A 21,492-nucleotide genomic window follows, 5' to 3' on the forward strand; every position below is an offset into this window, starting at 1 on the left:
ACACTGTTGGTATTTTGATAGGGATTGCATTAGATGTGTAGACTTCTTTGGGCAGTATAGAAATTTTAACAATATTTGTTCTTCCAATCCATGAGCATGGAATGTCTTTCCATTTCTTTTTGTCTTCTTCAATTTCTTTCATCAAAGTTTTATAATTTTCAGACTACAGGTCTTTTACCTCTTTAGTTGATTTCTAGATATTTTATTGTTTTAGGTGCAATTGTAAAATGCATTATTTTCTTAATTTCACTTTCTGCTGCTTCATTATTATTGTATAGAAATGCAACACATTTCTTCACATGTATTATATAACCTGTGACTTTATTGAATTTGTTTATCGGTTCTAGTCATTTTCTGGTGGAGTCTTTCAGGTTTTCTACAAAGAGTATCATCTCAACTGCAAATACTGAAAGTTTTATGTCTTCCTTCTGATTTATATTCCTTTTATTTCTTTTTGTTGTCTGATTGCTGTGGCTAGGACTTCCAGTAATATACTGAGTACAAGTGGTAAGAGTGGACATGCTTTTCTTATTCCTGATTTTAGGGGAAAAGCTCTCAGTTTTTCCCCATTGAGTATTTGTTTGCTGTGAGTTTTACATATAAGCCCTTTATTATGTTGAGGTATGTTCCCTCTAGACCTCATATGTTAAAGGTTTTTATTATGAATGGATATTGCAATTTGTCAAATGCTTTTTCTAAATCTGTTGAAAGGATCATGCTGTTCTTAATTTTCTCTTATTAATGTGGTGTATCATGTTGATTGACTTTTAAATTGAACCATGCTTGCAGCCCAGGAATAAATACCACTCTATCATGGGGAATGATTTTTTTTTTAATGTACTGTTGGATTCGATTTGCTAGAATTTCTTTGAGAATTTTTGTATCCATGTTCATCAGTGCTATTGGCTTATAGTTCTCTTTTTTAGTGGAGTGTTTATCTGGTTTTGGTATCAGGGTAATGCTGGGCTCATAGAATGAATTTGTAAGTTTTCATTCCATTTCTATTTTTTGGAATATTTTGAGAAGAAAAGGTATTACGTTTTCTTTAGATGTTTGATAGAATTCACCTGTGTAGCCTTCTGGCCCTGGACTTTTTTTTTGTTGGGAGATTTTTTGATTACTATTTAAATTAATTTGCCGGTTATCAGTCTGCTCAAGTTCTCTCTTTCTTCCTGTTTCAGTTTTGGTAGTTTATGTGTTTCCAGGAAGTTATCGTTTTCTTCCAGGTTGTCCAATTTGTTGGCATATAGGTTTTCATAATATTTTCTTTTAGTTGTATTTCTGTAGTATTATTTCTCCTCTCTCATTTGTGGTTTTATTCATCTCAGTCCTTCTCTTTTCTTTTTGATAAGTCTGGCTAGCGGTTTATCAATTTTATTATTTTTTTCAAGGAACCAGCTCCTGGTTTCTGTTTTACTTATTTATTTTTTTTACTTGCTGTATCATTTATTTCTCTTCTTATCTCTCTTATTTCTCTTCTGCTGGCTTTAAGCTTTGTTTGTTCTTTTTCTAGCTCCTTTAGGTGAAAGGTCAGGTTGTTTATTTGAGACTTTTCTTGATTCTTCATATAGGCCTGTATTGCTATATATCTCCCTCCTTGGAGTGTTTTTGTTACATGTGAAATGTATTGTTTTGTGAAATGTACATGTAAAATGTTACATGTGATATGTATTGTATGTGTTTTCATTTTCATTTTTTTCCATATAATTTTAATTTCTTCTTTGATTTCCCAGTTGACCCATTCATTCTCTAATAAGATGGTTTTTTAACCTATATCTGTTTGTGGTCTTTCCAAAATTTCTTGTGGCTGACTTCAAGTTTCACAGTGTTGTGGTGAGAAAATATGCATGGTATGATCTCAATCTTTTTGTACTTTAGGGCTGACTTGTGACCCAGTAGGTGATGTATTCTGCAGAATGCTCCATTTGCACCTGAAGATAATGTGTATTCTGCTGCTTTAGGATGAAATGGTCTGAATATTTCTGTCAAGTCCCATCTAGCCCAGTGTGTCACTCAAAGCCGTTATTTCCTTGTTCATTTTCTGCTCAGAAGATCTGTCCATTGATGTAAGTGATGCCTTAATATGCCCTACTATTATTGTATTATTATCAATGAGTCCCTTTATGGTTGGTTGGTTGGTTGGTTGGTTTGGGGGGCAGCAAAGCAAGGTTTATTGAGTAATAGTAAAGCAAAGTTCATTGAGTGATAGTATAAAGCTCCTGAAGAGGGAGGGGACCCGATTGGGTTGCCCTTTTATGTTTGTTTTTAATAGTTTTATATATTTGGGTGCTCCCAAGTTGGGGGCATTAATATTTACAATTATTAGATCTTCATTTTGGATAGACCCCTTTATTATGATATAGTGCCCTTCTTCATATCTTGTTATAATCTTTGTTTTAAAGTCTAGATTTTCTGATGTAAGTATTACTAGTCTGCCTGTCTTTTGACCTCCATTTGCATGATAACATTTCTCCATCCCCTCACTTTCAATCTATAGGAGTTTTGAGGTTTATAATGAGTTTCTTGTAGGCAGCATATTGATGGATCTTCTTGTGTTTTTTTAATCCATTCTGACACCCTATGCCTTTTGATTAGAGTTTTAATCCATTTAAATTCATAGTAATTATTGATAGATATGTATTTAGTGCCATTTTATAACTTGTTTTCTCATTGTTTCTGAAGATTTTCTCTGTTCCATTCTTGTCTTTTCACCTTGGTCTTTCCCTACCATTCAAAGAGCCCCCTTTAATATTTCATACAGGGCTGGTTTAGTGGTCACAGTGTCTTAGTTTTTGTCTAGGAAACCCTTTATCTCTCCCTCTATTCTTAGTGATAGCCTGAATGGATAGAGTATTCTTGGCTGCAGATTTTTCCCCACTCACGACTTTGAATATATCATGTCTCTCCCTTCTGGCTTGCCATGTTTCTGTTGAGAGATCTGCAGCTAGCCTTAGGGGTCTTTCCTTGTGAGTTGGGGACTGTTTTTGTCTTGCTGCTGTTAGGATTTTTTCCTTTATCACTATATTTTGCAAATATAATTACAGTATGTCTTGATATTGACCTGCTTTTGTTGATTTTTGTTGGGCGTTCTCTGTGCCTGCTGCATCTGGATATCTGTTTCTTTCCCCAGATTAGTGATGCTTTCAGCTATTATTTCATGAAATAAATTTTTTGTCCCCTTTTCTCTCTCTTCTTCTCCTGGGACTCCTGTGGTATAAATGTAATTATGTTTGATGGAGTCAGTGAGATCCCTGTCTCTACTTGTGTTCCATAATTCTTCTCTCTTTTGTTCAATTTGATAATTTTCCATTATTTTATCTTGTATATCACTAAAATGTTCCTCTGCTTCTTTAATGCTTGTTTTCATTGCATCCAGTCTGTTTCAAATCTCAGTTATTGCATTTTTTTCATTTCTGACTGTTTTGATTCTTTTATCTCTGCAGCAACGGCCTCCCTAATGTCTTACATTCTTTTCTCAAATCCAGCAAGTATCCTTAGAATTGTTGCTTTAAATTCTCCATCAGGCATGTTACTTATATCTGCTTCACTGAGATTTTTGACTGTGACCTTTTCTTGTTTCACTGAGATGAATTCCATCTTGGAATTTTTACTACATCTGTGTCTTCTATATGTTAGAAAAAGCTGTTATGTGTCCTGCTTCTGAGAGTAATGGCTTTATGCAGAAGAGATCATATAGTGTCCAGGGCCTGGTGCTTCAGGGAGTATCTCTGGTGTGTGCTACATATACTCTCTTGCTGTGTTCTAGCACTCTGTCCTTCAGGCCCATCATTTGGAGAGGCTCTCCTTGTCTGCAGTGGGCAGTGTTTGGTCCTTGGCCAGAGTGTGGTGAGTTTTAACTAGGTGTGCTCTGGTCTGCTTGATAAATGAGTCCTGATGCTACTTCCACTAGAACTGAAGCCTTGCAGAACTCTCTGGTTGGGAGACATGCTATGGGCAGGGGTTTCTGCTAGTCTTCTGGGGAAGAGGCCCTCATCCCTGGGACTGTGGCTGACTTGACTCTGAGGGGCAGGATCAGCAAAGTTCAGGGGTGTGGTTCTTTGTTTAAGCAGGTTAGGCAGCCTGTGTTGCAGCTTTGTCACCCAAGGTGGTTCTGTGTTTATGCGTGGGGCAAGGGAGGCAAATGGCACCAGTCTGCATCTTTGTCCCCAAGGAGGGGTCTCTGTGCTTGCTTCTCTCAAGGGAAGCACCCTGAGAACAGTGGACGGTCTCCTCTCTCTGTGTCCCAGCCACCCCCCAGATCAGTGTCTTCATGTTGTCTGCCTCTGGACTGTGTGCCTGCTTTATCCCAACCAAGCCCTCAGATTTTCAAAACTCCAGGCTCTAGGCAGGTGGTATTGGCTGAGGCCTGCAAAGGTTCTCCCAAGGAGGGTCTTGCCCTGCTGTGACTGAGGGAGGATAGACATAGAAGGGTGGTAGTGCCAGAGTGTAGGGGCGTTGGTCCTGGAGCAGGCAGTCTAGGCAGCAAGCATAGGAGCCAAGCTGACTCTGTTAGGCGACTTTGCCTTTATGCTGAGAGGGAGGGGAAGAATTTGACCCCTGCTGGATCCTTGGTCCCTGGAGAGGCATCTCCCTGAACACTACCTATCAGAGACATGCTCCGAGATAAGCAAATAATCTCCCCACTCTGTGTCCCAGTAGTTCCTCAGATTGTTCCATCTGCCCCCAATTGTTTGCCTGACTCCTTTACAGGTGTAGGGAAGCACCCTCAAGGCTGTATCTCAGCCAAGCCTGCAGACCTTTAAAACTCCAGTTTTCAAGCCTGCTGGTCCCCAAAACTCAAGAAAATCAACCCCTCTTGTTTTCCCAGCCAGTGGCTTTAAGGAAGTGTTCTCATTGTTCATTCCACTGTGTGCTCCTGTCTCCCCTTTCTCTTAGTTTCCCCCCTTTTCATAGTACTCACTTATAATTGTTTTTATTTCTGTGGTATTGGGTGTTATTTTTCCTCTTTCGTTGGTAATTTTGTTTATTTGGGGCCTCTCTCTCTCTCTCTCTCTTTTATGAGTCTGGTTAGAAGTTTACCAATTTTCTTGACCTTCTCAGGGAACCATCTCCTGATTTCATATCTGTTATATTGCCCTTTTTTTTAGTTTCTATATCATTTATTTCTGCTAAAATCTTTATTATTTCATTCCTTATGCTAGTGTTGGGTTTTGTTTGTTCTCTTTTTCTGGATGTTTTAGGTGTAAGGTTAGGTTGTTTATTTGAGATTTTTCTTGCTTCTTCTGGTAGGCCTGTATTGCTATTACCTTCACTTCTTTACCTGCTTTTGCTGCATCCCAAAGATTTTTGGATCATTGTTTTCATTTTCATTTGTTGCCATGTAATTTTTTAATCTTCTTGAATTTCTTGGTTGACCCATTCATCATTTAGTAGCATGTCATTTAACCTCCATGTTTTCATGAGACGTGTTTTGTGGCCTAATATGTGATCTACTCTGGAGAATATTCCATGTGTACTTGAAAAGAATGTGTAGTCTGCTGTTTTAGTGTGGAATATTCTGAATATATTTGTTATATCCATCTGAATCAGTGTGTCATTCAAAGCCACTGTTCCCTGGTTGGTTTTTTCCCTCTCTCTCTCTTTCTTTCCCTCTGTTTCTCTGTCTCTGTCTCTCTCTCTGTCTCTCTGTCTCTCTCTCTCTCTCTATATATATATATATATAATGCATTTTTTACTCCCTCTGCCACATATTATGTTTTGATGTAACATTTTACATCTTTTTGTGTATCCCTTAACCGATTATTGTATTTATCTTTATTTTTACTACTTGTGTCTTTTATTATTCACAATACCGTTGTAAACAATTAACCCACTACCTTTATTATATACAGTAGTCCCTCATTATGTGCAGTTTTTCTTTGTTTGGTTTCATTTACCAATGGGAATCCATGGTCCAGAGGTAGATAATCCTACTTAAAACATATCCTCAGAAGGTCAGTAAGCTAGTGCAATGGCATAATGCCTGTGTTATTCCCATTACTTCATCTCATCTCTTAGGCATTTTATCATCTCAAATCATCACAAGAAAAAGGGTGAGTGCAGTACAGTAATTATTTTGAGAGGGAGACTGCATTCATGTAACTTTTATCACAGTATAATGTTACAATTGTTCTTTTTCATTATAAGTTATTGTTGCTTATCTCTTACTATGCTAAAACTAAGTTAAACTTTATCATATATATATATATATATATATATATATATATATATATATATATATATATATATATATTGAATAAACATAGCATGTATAAGGTTTGGTACTACCTTCAGTTTCTGGAGTGTGTTGGAACATACCTCTTGCCCATAATGGAGGGGGGGACTCCTGCATTTACCTCTATTAATGAGACTTATACTTCCACATGTTTTCTTGTTAATAATTAATACCCCTTTTTTCTGCTTAAAGAAGTCCCTTAACATTTCTTATTAGGCCAGTTTAGTGGTGATGAACTCTTGCGTTTTCTTATCTGGAATACTCTTTATTTTTCCTTCAATACTGAATGTTAATCTTACTGAGTAGAGTATTCTTGTAAGGTTTTTTTTGTTTGTTTCTCTGTTTGTTTTGTTTTGTTTTGTTTTTCCTTTCAGCTCTTTGAATATATTATGTCACTGCCTTCTGGCCTGCAAAGTTTCTGTTGAAAAATATGTTGATAGTTCTATGGGGTTCCCTTGTGTGTAATAAGTTGTTTTTCTCTTGATACTTTTAAGATTCTCTTTATTTTTAACTTTTGAAATTTTACTTATGTGTCTTTGTGTGGATCTTTTTTGGGTTTTTTCTTATTTGGAACTCTGTGGGCTTCCTTTATCTAGATGTTGTTTCCTTCCCCAGGTTAGAGAAGTTTTCAGCTATTGTTTCTTCAAATAAGTTTTCTGCCCTTTACTCACTCTCTCCTCCTTCTGGGACCCCTATAACGTGAATGTTATTCTGTTTTATGTTGCCCATAGGACACAAAAGCTATCTTCACTTTTTTAAATTATTTTTTTTTTCTTTTCTGCCCTTTCGGGTGAGTTCAACTGCCCTGTCTTCTAAATAACTGATTCTTTTGTATGCTTCATCTAGTCTGCTGTTGAACCCCTCTAGTATATTTTTTCAATTTAGTTATTTTATTCTTCAGCTCTATGATCTTTGTTTGGTACTTTCTTATATTTTCTATCTCTTTGCTGAAGTTTTCACTGTATTTCCATTTTTCACTATAGTTTGTTGAGCATCTTTATAACTATTACTTTGAACTCTTTATTAGGTAAATTACTTATCTATTGTTACATTGAGTTTTTTTTTTCCCCCGAGCTTTTATCTTGTTCTTTCATTTGGAACATATTCCTCTATTCCCTCATTTTGCTTGGCTTTCTCTGTCTTTATGTATTAGATGAAACATATACTTCTCCCAGTCTTGAAGGAGTGTTCTTGTGTAAGGGATGAACCTTATCTTTCAACCATACCTGAGCTCATGGTTGTCTCTTAAACCTTCGTGATTGTTGGGGCACCTGGGTGGCTCAGTCAGTAAGGTGTCCAACTCTTGAGTTTGGCTCAGGTCATGATCTTACAGTTGTAAGGTCAAACCCCACATCCAGCTTTGCACTCAGCATGGAGTCTGCTTGAGATTCTCTCCCTCTCTCTCTGCCCCTCACCTCTCTCTCTTTTTTTTCCTCTCTCTCTCTCTCTCTCTCTCTGTCTTTCTCAAAATAAATAAATAAAACCTTTAAAACAAAACTTTCCTTATTGTCAAAGCAGCCTGATTTATTCTTGATAGGTCCCAGTTGTTGATGTGCTAAGACCTGTCAGTGTTCCAAATGGAAAGATCTCAGTCAGCACCTAGTTTCAGGCTGATTGAAAACCAGATCCTCTGGCAGAAGTTTTAAAGCATGCCAATATATACATTACTTTGGACTGCAGTTGTAAACCCTGCTATCCTCTAGACCAGGCAATCTAGAGGGGGTCCCCTGGGCAATAGTTGCAAAAATTAGAGCTTCATATGAGTGTATAAGTTCCTTTCTGTGAGGTATCAATGAGTTGGAGCAAGCCTGAGGGAGGGCACAAAGATGGTGTCCCCTGGCCTATGTTCTTCAGTCCACCTCTGTAACCTGTAAATGTGTGGGCCTTTTACCATTTCTTGTGAAGAATCGGTTTAGCTAGTTTTCAGGTCTCTGTCTTTAATTTAAAGATTTTATTTATTTATTTGAGAGAGAGAGAGCACACAGTGTGAGAGAGAGAGCATGAGCAGGGGGAGGGGCAGAGGGAGAAGCAGGGAGCAGGGAGCCCAATGTGAGGCTCAATCCCAAAATGCTTGGATCATTACCTGAACCAAAGGCAGACACTTAACTGACTGAGCCACCCAGGCACCCCTCAGGTCTCTTTCAGAGGGAAGTTTTCCATATGTAGCCATAGATTTTGTGTGTCCATGGGAGGAGGTGAGTTCAGGATCTTCCTATATGGCACTATCTAGGACCCCCCTTCATTGCCTTATTTTTAATTTAATTGTTTTTATCTATAACACTTTTTTGTGTTACTTTAGTAGTTGTTTTAGTGTTCATAGTATAAATCTGTAACTCAGGAATCGAAATCTGAGGTCTCAGGCCAAGTATGGCCAGTTGCTTATTTCTATAAATACAGTTTGACTGGAACACAGCCACATCCATTGGTTTAAGTATTGTCTATGTCTCCTTTCATGCTTCAATGGCAGTGAAATTCCATGGTAATTTTTTATTGGATGATAGGCTTTATGAATTCATTTTTCTTGTTTTCTGGATACTATTACTTTTTTTAACGATTTTATTTAATTGATAGAGAATGAGAGAGCAGAAGCGGGGGGGGTGGCAGGCAGAGGGAGAGGGAGAAGCAGGCTCCCTACTGAGCAGGGAGCCCGATGTGGGGCTGGATCCCAGGGTCCCGGGATCATGACCTGAGCTTAAGGCAGACACTTAACTGACTGAGCCACCCAGGCACCCCTATGGTTTTCCTCTAAGTAGTATTTAGCTTTGTTCTTGGATGCAGTTAACCTTTTGAGTCTTGCTTTTAAAGCTTTGTTATGTGGGACCAGAGCAGAATTTAGTCTATAATTAATTTTTCGCAATACTGAAGCATGACCCTTCATGGTACTCTAAATCAATACCCTGTGAATTATGAAGTTTTTCACTCTCACTTTTGAGAATAGGACCTATCCTGTTACTTTGTGAATTCTGTAGATTCTTGTTTTTAATCCCTTAGGATTACCTGGGCTCAAGTAATTTCCTCAGATCCATGATTGACAATTTTTATTGGCTGGATGGCAGACTTTATGAAATTAATCTTGTTAGGTGATCATATTTTTGTATTCTTATAAATTTTGAGATTTGTTCTGGAATATAAAACTAGTTTGATTTTTTCAGGTTGTTAAACTGGACCAGAACAGCATTTAATCAGGGACTAATTTTGTACCACTCTGAAGCAAAACACTTGGATTACTCTGCCAAATACCCTGTGAATTATGAGGTTTTCTGCTGTGGTTGGAGGTAACAGGAAGTATTCCTGGCCCTGTGTAAGTTCCATAGAATAGTCCTCTAATCCTGTCATTGATTGTTTCTCAGCTCAGGATAACAGAATACAAGTTTATATTGTGTCCTAAACATTTCTCTGCTAAATATTTGAGGGAGACCTCTACATAACTCTGTAGTTCTCTTTCTCTCTCTGAAATTCTCCTTTCTATATTCTATCTTGTGAATTCTATCCTTCTTGTCTCCCTAGCCTCTCATTAACTCAGGGAGTCTTACAGGCTCTGCCTGACTTGGCCCTCCTTATGCAGCTGCTTAGAAACTCTTTCTAGGTAATAAGGTAGGACAGCTGTAGGGCTTACCTTATCTGTTTCCCATTTTTCAGTATTCAGTGTCCTTTGTTAACTGATGGCTAATGTCTTGAAAAGTGTCATTTCATAGCTTTTGTACTGTGTTTTAGTTGTTTCAGACAGGAAATGTATCCTGCCCTTGTCTACTTCATTTTGTCTTAAAGTGGTAGTCTGGGAATAGCATTTTAATTGGGTAATAGTGTTTCAACATCTCACTTCCAGAATTAAGACGTTCAGTGCAGGAGAGCGATTATTGATTCCCAGAGCTCTGGAACTTCCTGTGAAAAAGGAACTGTATGCTAGCCCATGCTTAAGTGGCTAAGGTCTCTGGCTTGTATCTGTCTATATCCAGTGCAGAACATGCCATGCATGAACATAGACTATGATCTTGGTATATTGTTTATTATAGAACAGAATTCAGTTTATGGTAGGGTCTATCTAGGACCCCTTTCCAAGGAGGGTTATAAAAGTCCTTGTTAAAAGCTGGTCTCAAGACACAGAATGACAACAGTGAAACAAGGCCCCAAAATTCATTATTTCTTGTGTTATAGTGTAGAAGTTTCAAGAATGTGTTTGAGAAATTTTTACTTGTAGTCATTTCTAATTTTCTCAGAGATGCAGTCAGTAAGTTTTGATTCCTAAGTCTGGAATATTAGGTAAGAGCAAGCATTTTAAATGCATTTCCCAAAAGACAATAAATTAGTATATTCATTGAACAGGCTTTTAGAAAACGATGTTACTTCTATAGACAACTTATTAATAGGAAGTTGTTTTTTGGGGGGCGCCTGGGTGGCTCAGTCATTAAGCGTCTGCCTTCAGCTCAGAGTGTGATCCCAGCGTTGTGGGATCGAGCCCCACATCAGACTCCTCCGCTGGAAGGCTGCTTCTTCCTCTCCCACTCCCCCTGCTGTGTTCCCTCTCTAGCTGGCTCTCTCTATCCCTGTCAAATAAATAAATAAAATCTTAAAAAAAAAAAAGAAGTTGTTTTTTGGTTATACTTCACTTATGTATACAAAAAAAAAACTGTTATGTCACCCAAAATGGGTCATATTCTTCATAACTTAGTAAGACTTTAAAAAGTATTTTTTGTAGGTGTTAAAGAATATTATAATGTATGTTATATATATTTTAAAGGGAACAGTACCTCCCCAAATTTCTCTCCCCCAAACACCTCTCCCCCAACACACAAACACACAAAACTCTTAAGCCATGTTCTATTTTGCTAATATTAAGAAAATATATTTGGATGAATGGCTGATAATTATAAAGCCACCAATTTTTCCAGAATTAATTTATAGGTTTAAAAATTTTTTTCAAGCAAAGTCCCAATAGGAATTTTTGTTTGTTTGAAAGTGACAGAATAATTTTTCCAGCTTACCTAGAAAAGTAAACAAATGAAAGAAAAACTAAGACATTTTGAAAATAACACCCTTTTCTTGCCCTACCTCTCGTTTAAAACTTTGTAAAGCTGCTGCTATAAGCAGAACATCAAAATATCAACACAAGATTAGACATATACTGTAAAGCCCCAAAATATTCAGGTATATATGATTTACCATGTGTTATTATGATAAAGGATGAATCACAAGTTAATGGCAAAGAGATTGATTGTTCAGTAAATAGTATTTGATAGATCGGTTAGACATTTCAGAAAAAGATCATTTTAAATTTTCATCTCTACTATACAAAGATAAATTTTACTTAAGAGTTAAATCTGGAAAAACAATTGTCCTAAAAGAAAATGCAGCCAAATGTGTAGTTGACCACTTAATGGAGGTTTCTCCTTAATCATTAAAATAATGAAGGAAAATCGTACATAAATTTGACTACATCAAATTAAGAATTCCTGAATGTCAAAAACAAGCACAGAATGGTGAAAATACTTACAAGTAATGTGATGGTGAACCGACATTTTTAATATTTAAAGGGCTTATGACAATTGAAAAAAATTGAAAAAAAAAACAGTAAGTAAATAATGGAAAATAGGCGAAAACATTACCGATAATTCACTTACAAAATAGAAAGGCCTAAAGGACATGGAAAAATTTTTAGCCTGGGTATCAAAATTTAAATTAAAACAATTGGTGGCATTTTTGTGTATCGAATTAAAAATATTTTTAAAGAGTAATATTCATTGCTATTGTGGATGTGGTAAGACAAATGCTTTCATAAATTGCTGATGGGAGTAAAAGTTATTGTAAACTTTTTGGAAAATAAATTTATTCTATATGTCAAAATCTTGGACTATTTATTTTCACAGACGCAGTATTTCCTTTCCTGTTTTATTTCTTAGGAATCCTTTTTGGGGAAATAATCATAAATATAAAATATATATATGCATATTACAGAATTTTTTAAAACAATGAAAAACTGGAAATAATCCAAATGAACACTTAGGTAAATTATGGTAAATTAGTATGTTGATATTGTGCAGCTATTGAAAACTATAAATAAATTTTAGAGATATGGGAGAATGCTTTCGTTATAATATTAAGTAGGGAGAAAGGAAGCCACTAGATAGTTTATATACTGTGATCTTAAATATGCTAAAACACACATGCATTCATACATACACAAATGATTTGAAGAGCAGACAACAAAAGACTAGCAGTGCTTACAAGGTGCTTGGGTTTAGATGATTTTCTTTCATGGGTTCATTGGTGATAGGATGATTAGTAAATAAGAAAGCATTAATAGTAGTGAAACTAAAACCAAGTTGAAACATAACATATAGTGGAAGTGGCTTCTGAGGAAGAGGTAGTTCTTAGAGATAAGTATTCCTGAGTTCAAATTGTGGGCCTGCTTCTTATTAGCTATGTTATTCTAGCTATTCTGAGTCTTTTTCTCCAGTTGTAAGGTGGTGATAATAATATACCTCATAGTGTTGTTTGAAAGGTTGTAATAACATAATGAATGTAAAGTTATTGGCACGTAACTGCTACTTAGTAAGTTTTTTATTTGTGTCTATCATGAGGCTTTTCACAGAGACAGCTTCATCACAAAATAATATGCTTGCCATAAAACTGTAACCTGGACAAAGTTTTTTCTTTAGAGATAGAAAGATTTTTGTTTAGAATTTTCTTATGTGTTAGGTTTAAATGAAAAATTTGGTTAGCCTTCCTGAGAGGTTAAATAAGTAACAATTTTTTTTTTTTTTTTTTTTTTTTTTACTGGTGGCGAGATTTTATTCAAGATGTTTCTCTTGTCAGCTTTTTCTCCGTGATTGCTCAAGTTCCAGTTTTGATGGAGCTGGTTAATAATTCTTTTTTTTTAACGATGAAAAGGGTATTTTATTATGCATTATAAATATGTTTTATAACAGTAATATATGCTCTTGGTTTAAAAGAAATTTTTTGAATGTTTTTTTATTATATTATGTTAGTCACTATACAGTACATCCCTGGTTTCTGATGTAAAGTTCGATGATTCATTAGTTGTGTATAACACCCAGTGCACCATGCAATACGTGCCCTCCTTACTACCCATCACCAGTCTATCCCATTCCCCCACCCCCCTCCCTTCTGAAGCCCTGTTTGTTTCTCAGAGTCCATAGTCTCTCATGCTTCATTCCCCCTTCTGATTACCCCCCTTCTTCTTAATAAAGTACCAAGTGAAAATTATGTTTTTATAACTTTACCATTATAATATTCAAATGAAGTCCCTGGAACTTAGATAATGCATGATCTTTGTTTTTTCTATAGATCATTTTAAAAAGTAGGTAGAGTTTCAAAATTTATCTTTAACTGCTCATTCTCTGCAATTTTACTAGTAACCAGAGTCTGTATTATGTAATTCAATGGCCATAATTCTAAATGGGCAAGTCAGTTGTAAGATTTAATGATGTTTCATTCAAATTTTGAGCTTTTCTAATAATTCAGAGATTTCTGTAGTGAAAATAACCAATTTCTAGACAAATTATTTGTTTTGCCAATCAGAAGCCTTTGATAAATCTTAAAAATTATATCCAATGGGAAAAAATTACATCTCATGTTTGAGTAGTGCCTAATTTTGTGAGTAAATTTAACACTCATGAATGGATATGGATGTAAACCTATAATAATTATACCTCATGGTTGCACACATAGCATTTTGTAATTTACAGAGGTTTCTTCCACATAAACTAATTTGACTCTTCAGTGTAGAAGACATGTAAATTCCATAATATGTTTTAGGAAAATTTACTTTAAAACAGTTAATATTGAAGAGAAGCATTCTTAAAGAGTTTAGTTTCATCTATCTACTTCTTTTATTTTTTTTTTACTTAACCTAGATTTGTCTGTTTATTGGTTTTTAATGAAGTAAATTTTAAAAATTCAATATTGAAAAAAGAATCAAATGGTAAATTATTGCATTCTAGGTTCTGTTTACAGAGGAAGATGTGAAATTCTACCTGGCAGAACTGGCCCTTGCTTTGGATCATCTGCACCAATTAGGAATTGTATATAGAGACCTGAAGCCAGAAAAGTAAAGCTATATTCTCCTTATGAATCCCTGTTACCAGTATTTCTATGACTACTTTTTTTCCCATTAAGTCTTTTATTTATTTTATTTAAAAATTATATGTAAATATATATGAATTATACAATTATATGAAACTTACTTATAAAAAGTAATCTTTATGAGATACCCATTGATTTTATTTTCCCATTGATTTTAAATTAATCATTTAAATATTTTCCAGTATATCAAATAGATATTATTTTAAAGTTTATGATTTTTATATAAATGTCTTATATAAAAATATTTTATTCCTTCTTGGTGAATGTGAATTTTGATTTACAGCATTCTGCTTGATGAAATAGGACATATCAAGTTAACAGGTATGCAGATTTTCTTATTTTACCCTAAGCCTATTTTATATTTTTCTGTAATTTAATATATATTTTTCTAGGCCTATTTTCTTTTTTCCTTGACTTGTATTTTATTCATCTCTTTAGTGAACTAAAATTCATTTGAAAGGTAGATAAGAGCTCCAAATATGTTCTAATTATAATACCAAAAAATTATAAAGTTAGTATCCTAATTAACAAATGACCTGTGGCTTTCTAGATTAAAACACATCATCTTAGTTTTAGTCTAGACTGAAAGATTTATCATAAGTAGTTATCATATTTGAAATATAGTGAATTATAAACTTTTAAAACAAGCGTTTCAGAATCAGAGGTTCATTTTTTTTTATTTGTGAAAATGTTCTATTTTTCTTTATTTTGAATATTGAGGGTTTACTATAATACAAGGTGCTAATCCTCACAGGATTCTTAAGTGTAAAATATCTTTATTATACCATTTTTAAAATCTTTTATTTTTAAATAATTATAGATTCACAATAAGTTGCAAAAATAGTACTGAGAGGTCCTGTCTACCCATCACCCAGCTTCCCCCAATGGTGACATCTTATAAAACTGCAATGTATTGTCAAACCCCAGAAATAGATTTGTATAATGCAGCTCACTGGACCATATACTTTACTTGGATTTCACTAGTTTTTGCATGCATTTATTTTTTTGTTGTTGTTGTGTATAATTCTATGACTTTTTATCACATGTACAGATTTGAATACCACCACCACAATCAATATGCAAAACTGTTTTACAACTACAAAAGAACTCTCTTGTGCTGCCCATTTACAGTCATGCCCTCCCTCCCCCTCCCCTAACTCCTGGCAAAGACTTATCTATTCTACATCTCTAGTTTTGTTATGTTGAGAATAACATGAATAGAACCATACACTACCCATCCTGGGCATTTGTCCTAGAGAAATAAAAACTTATGTCCACATAAAAACCTATACATGAATTTTCATAGCAGCTCTATTTATAATAGCCCAAGACTGGAAATGTCCCAAATGTCCTTCAAAGAATGAATGGATAAACAAACTGTGATACAACCATACAATGGAATACTACCCAGCAGTAAAAAGGAAAGAACTCTTGATATATGCAACAACTTGGATGGACTCAAGGGCATTATGCTGAGTGAGCCAATCTCAAAAGGTTACTTATGTTATAAATAGATAGTAAAATCTTTATTTAATTATCAGAATGTTAAAATGAAGATGTGGTCTTTACAGAGAATTTTGGACCAGTACACTTTAAAGGTAAGTTGCTTTAAATTCCTAAGTATACTGCTTCAATGTAAAAATAAATTATAAAGCTGTTAACTTGAAAGCTCGGGCAGATGTGACAAAGTTCTAATAAAGTTTAGTAAATCTTTTTGATTCATAGTCTGATTCTCTTTTTCATAGCAGCATAGATTTAAAGGGATTGAAAAAGGAAAAGGAAAGAAAAATAATAGGAAGAGAGAACAGTAGAGTTTTAAAATTTTATATATTGTACAATTTTTATTTTATAGCAATCAAGTTTTAGTTACAATGCTAATTAGAATTTAATTCTTTTCATTTTAAAAAATAAATTATACCTGTTTTGTCAGGGGTTAAGGAAGGGAGGTCAGAAAAAAGTAGAATAAATCCTACCTATATCTCTTTTCTACATTAAGGTTAATTGGGTGAATAATGATGTCAGATTATTTTATATTTAGTCTTGTAATGTAAATTCTCCTTTTATAGCTTTTGGACTTAAACTGGCTAAGGAGGAAGGATTAGTTAGAGTAAATGTAAACTTATAAGCAAAAGACAGAGGCTTATAACAGGAAGAAAATGTGAAATATATATACATAAGTATATGTATATACTTATACATATACAATAACACCCAGTGCACCATGCATATACATATATATATATAACAATTCGATCTATTTTCCTTAAAATGGTGTAAATATTTCTTTAAATTATACAATAATAAATATTAGACAAGTTACAGTTTTATAATTATAGCCTAGTTCAAAGTTGTGTAATGAGTAATAAACATATGGATTTAACCTCATACCATTCCAGTAAGGTTGGTTAAAGTGTGACCATTCACAGCAAATATTCTAATACTTTACTTTTATTTTTTTCATTATTTCCTTTAACTTATTTTCTTTTTATTTTCTTCCTTTCTTTCTCTTTGTTTTCTTTTTCTTCCTTTTGTGTGTCTTTTCCTCCTTTCTCCTCTACCTCTTTTCCTCTTGTCCTACCTATCTCCTTTCATTTTGAATACTACAGTCAAAAGTACCAGATTGATTGCTGTTTGTCATTGATAGCAGTGGGCTATAGTGATTTAGGAATGTCTCATCTAGGCAGGGTCTTTCCCAACATTGTTTCTTCTTAGGCTTACGAGGAAGAATTAGGAGATTTTCCTTAATCGTAAGAGAGGGGCAATATCTTTTTACCTGTCTGCTTTAAAAGTCCTCTAGATAAAAGAATAGACCTAATGTTTAACATTTTACTCTAGAACGGCAGTGGACTATACAAAGGTTCCTTGATATGACTGTGGTTTGCACCTAATTGACCTCATACCAAGCGTATGATTGTATAGCAGAAGATCAACAGAATGGGATGAATACCCCCAAAATATCTGTATATAAATGTCAATATATTATCTATATTGTTTTTCTGTCTTTTTTTTTTTTTCTGTAACATCCCACCTCATAGTCTATACAATTGATTTCAACTATCTGTGGTTGCTATAATGTGTTTTTGGAGGGACATAATTCAGGGTAATTTCTATAAAGAGAAGGGAGAAAAAATATACAGTGTCAGAAATTTATATCACACAGTACTTGAGCTGGATATTTAAGAATGTATATATAAAAATAATTTTAATAATATGGTTATCTGCAAATTAGTCACTGAGATTACTTTTATTCATAAATACTCATGAAATTATTGTTTTCTAGGCATGCTTTTAAAATTTGAAGTCTTAGAGTCATTTAAGGTTACAAAGATATACTGCCCCCCCAGAAAAAAAAGCCTTTATATATCTGATTTCTGTATTTTGTTTTCAAATTAGTGGCTTGGAAAAATAACTGATTAACTTATATCTTATTTAATCTTGTAGCTAATTCTTATTGTAAATTTTTTTGTCAATTGATTGCTGAGCAAATTCTAGTGTTAAATGTCAGTTTTGTCAGAGAAAGTACAGCAGAGGACCTCTATGGAGTGGTATAAATCTCTGAAAGGTAATGGAGGATAAGAAAATTCTCTTCCCTTTCTCCTCCTCTCTGGAATGGCCAAAGAAGCCAATGTTCTTCTCTACAAGGTATGTTGTTTTATTCAGCTGAACTGACCTCGAAGACTAGCTTTTATTACATTTAATCTTTGAAATGGAATGTGCAAGAGTTTAAAAGTCTCAAAATGTAGAGAAATAAAGTAGTACACTGAAAAGATTTTTTTAAATTATAGTAAAAACCATAATGCATTCGAGTTATTATACAAGGGTAAGTGATTTTTAAATGAAACTATTGAGCATGGTTAGAAAATTAATTTTCAGAGACCCTAAAATTAATTATTGGTATTTTATTTTAAGAGACCAATATAGGACTTATAGTTTTACTTTCATTTATAGAATTAAGGTATAATTTACATAGAGTAAAACTCATTCTTCAGGTCTTTGTGGTGATGGAATTATTCTTTATCTTGACTACATCCCTGTCGATATTGTGGTTGTGATATTGTAATATAGTTTTCTAAGATGTTACCATGGGGGAAACTGGGTAAAGGGTAAATAGGATCTCTTGTAGTATTTCACATAACTGCATGTGAGTTTGCAGTTGTCTCAAAATATAAGGTTGAATTTTTAAAAATCACTTTTTATCTATAGTTCTGCAAACTTTGACAGACACATTTAGTTTTATTCCCACCACCAACATACAGATATAAAACAATTCTGTCACTGTACACAATTTCCCCATTATAAGTTAATCCTCCTTTTTACCTTAGACAAATATCAATCTAATTTCTGTCCCTAAGGTTTTGCCTTTTCCATGATGTAATGTAAACAGAGGCATACAGTAAATAGTCTTTTGAGTCTGGCTTCATTTACTTAATATAGTGCATTTGAGATTAATCTATATTGTTGCATGTTTCAATTTATTTTTTATTGCTGAATTGTGTTCCATTTTATGATGATGCCATGGTTTGTTTGTCTAATCCCCAATTAAGGGGTATTTGGCTTGTTTCCAGTTTTTGGCAATGAGGAATAAAGCCACTGTGCATATTCATGTGCAGGTTTTATGTGAACATAAATTTTTAATTCACTTGAGTAAATACCAAAGGAGTGTGATTGCTTGGTCATATGGTAAGTGTATTTTTAACTTAGTGAGAAACCTCCAAACTGTTATCCAAGTGGTTGCATCAATTTGCATACCCATTAGCAACATATGAGAGCTCTAGTTGCTCTGCATTCTTGTCATTACTTGGTATTGTCAGTATTTTTATTTTAGCTCTACTAATAGGCATGTAGTAGTATTCATTGGGGTATTAATTTGAATTCCCCTAATAACTAATGACAATGAGCATCTTTTCATGTATTTATTTCTTTGGAGAAGTATCCGATCAGATCTTTTGCCCATTGAAAACATGTGGATTGTTTTCTTATTACTGAATTTTGAGTTTTTTAAATATATTCTGAATACAAGAGCTTTATCAGATACGTAGCTTGCAAATATTTTCTCCAGTCTGTAGCTTCTTTTTTTCTTCTCTGAACATTATCTTTTGAAGAGCTTTTTTTGTTTGTTTCTTTTTTATAATATTTTTTATTATATTATGTTAGTCACCATACAGTATATCCCTAGTTTTTGATGTAAAGTTCCATGATTCATTAGTTGCGTATAACACCCAGTGCACCATGCAATACGTGCCCTCCTTACTACCCATCACCAGCCTATCCCATTCCCCCACCCCCCTCCCCTCTGAACCATGAAAGACTATGGACTCTGGGAAACAAGCTGAGAACTTTTGAAGAGTTTTAATTTTGATAAAGTCCAGCTATCAACTTTTTTTCTTTTATGAATTATAGGTTTGATGTTTTATCTCAGAAATCCTTGCCTAATGCAAGATCACAAAGATTTTCTCCTTTTATTCTTTTGAAAAAATTTTTTTATTTTAATGTTTTTTTATTATATTATGTTAGTCACCATACAGTATATCCCTGGTTTCTGATGTAAAGTTCGATGATTCATTAGTTGCGTATAACACCCAGTGCATCATGCAATATGTGCCCTCCTCACTACCCATAACCGGTCTATCCCATTCCCCCACTCTCCTCCCCTCTGAAGCCCTCAGTTTGTTTCTCAGAGTCCATAGTCTCATGCTTCATTCCCCCTTCTGATCACCCCCCCCTTTCTTTATCCCTTTCTTCCCCTACCGATCTTCCTAGTTCTTATGTTCCATAGATGAGAGAAATCATATGATAATTGTCTTTCTCTGCTTGACTTATTTCACTTAGCAGTTTTAGGTATATTAATATCCTATTGTGCTGGCACCATTTGTTGAAAAGAACTTAACTTTCTTCATGGAATTGCTTTTACACCTTTATCAGAAATCAATTGACAATATATAGCCAGTTCTAATGCAGCACATGTGATCTTAAAAAAAATCATTCCACTATGAATAATTACATAATTAAAAGCACAGGGCTTAATGGTGAAAATGGAGTTAGGGGTTTAACACTCAAATATATAACCAGACACACAAAAGAAAGATAGGAATTTGATAAAAATGACAGCATTGTTTTACACATTCTCAGTGTTTAAGAATATATAAATACTACAGTAAGTAGGAACCTTACTTTGAAAAAAAGATCCTGAAATTTGCTTGTAGAATTGTTGTCAGAAAGTTTACAGTGTGTTATTGTGAAGTAGTAGAAGATAGGTTTTCTGGAATTGGGAGGAAGGTTATAACACTACAGGTGGACAGAAGTGGCTCATAATACACATGGTGAGCTGAAATAGCTGGCAGATGTTTGGTGTATGTGCATGTATCTATTTCTACCTGGCTTGCTTCAGCTAGGTATAGTTTTAAAGTGTCTCACCTAGTGTTCTCTTGTAGACAAAATTGCACATAAACCACACATAAGTCAACCCCATTTGGAATTTGTGTTGTCCTGAAATTCTTTCCCAATGTATCAGTCACATTGGAACAAATTTGCATTTTCAAAACAAGCATTATAGAAGCATATGTGTTAGTCTATTCTTGGACACTGTCCTTTTGCATTGATATATATCAATATGTATATCAATATATATTGTCATATATATGACATATATAGGTCTAGACTTTCTTCAATGCCACACTTTCTTGATTACTGTAGCTTTATATTAAGTATTGAAGTGAGGTAGTGTAAGTCATTCATTGTTTTTTTCTTTTAAAATTATTTTGGCTATTGTATTTTCTATAGTCTTTTTATATAAATTTTATGTTTAGCTTTTTGATTTTTGCAAAAGAAATCTTGCTGGGATTTTTATTAAAGTTTCATTGACTCTAAAAGTTTTATTGTCTCTGTAGATCAGTTTCTACAAGAATTGATATCTTTAACATTGAATTTTCCAACCATGCATGCAATGTGTCTCTCCATTTATTTATATCTACTTTGATTTCTTTCATCAGTGTTTCTAGTTTGCAGCATACAGGTCTTACATATACTTTGTACATTTATACCTGTGGATTTCATGTGGGGGTTTTTGGTGGTATTATAAATGGTAATTTTTGAATTTCAGCTTCCAATTTTTCATTGCTAGTACATAGGAATAAGATTGATTTTTATATATTAGT

The 21,492-nt window shown here is 34.2% G+C and overlaps 1 protein-coding gene across 5 annotated transcripts in view; it reads left to right on the top strand.

The window, feature by feature from the left end:
- Positions 1–21,492, top strand: part of RPS6KA6 (ribosomal protein S6 kinase A6) — a 192,356-nt gene that overhangs the window by 101,737 nt on the left and 69,127 nt on the right. For 4 of the 5 annotated variants that reach the window (XM_045805163.2, XM_087860312.1, XM_087860313.1 and 1 more), the window contains exons 7-8: positions 14,197–14,303; positions 14,622–14,659. In XM_045805163.2, coding sequence (XP_045661119.1) covers positions 14,197–14,303; positions 14,622–14,659 — 145 coding nt within the window. Of the gene's footprint in view, positions 1–1,436; positions 2,067–9,387; positions 9,537–14,196; positions 14,304–14,621; positions 14,660–21,492 lie in introns of those variants that run through there. The other variant, XM_087860314.1, reaches the window with a different exon arrangement.

Source organism: Ursus americanus, chromosome X, assembly GCF_024610735.1.
Source record: "Ursus americanus isolate L20-20 chromosome X, mUrsAme1.1.p, whole genome shotgun sequence".
Taxonomy (NCBI): domain Eukaryota; kingdom Metazoa; phylum Chordata; class Mammalia; order Carnivora; family Ursidae; genus Ursus; species Ursus americanus.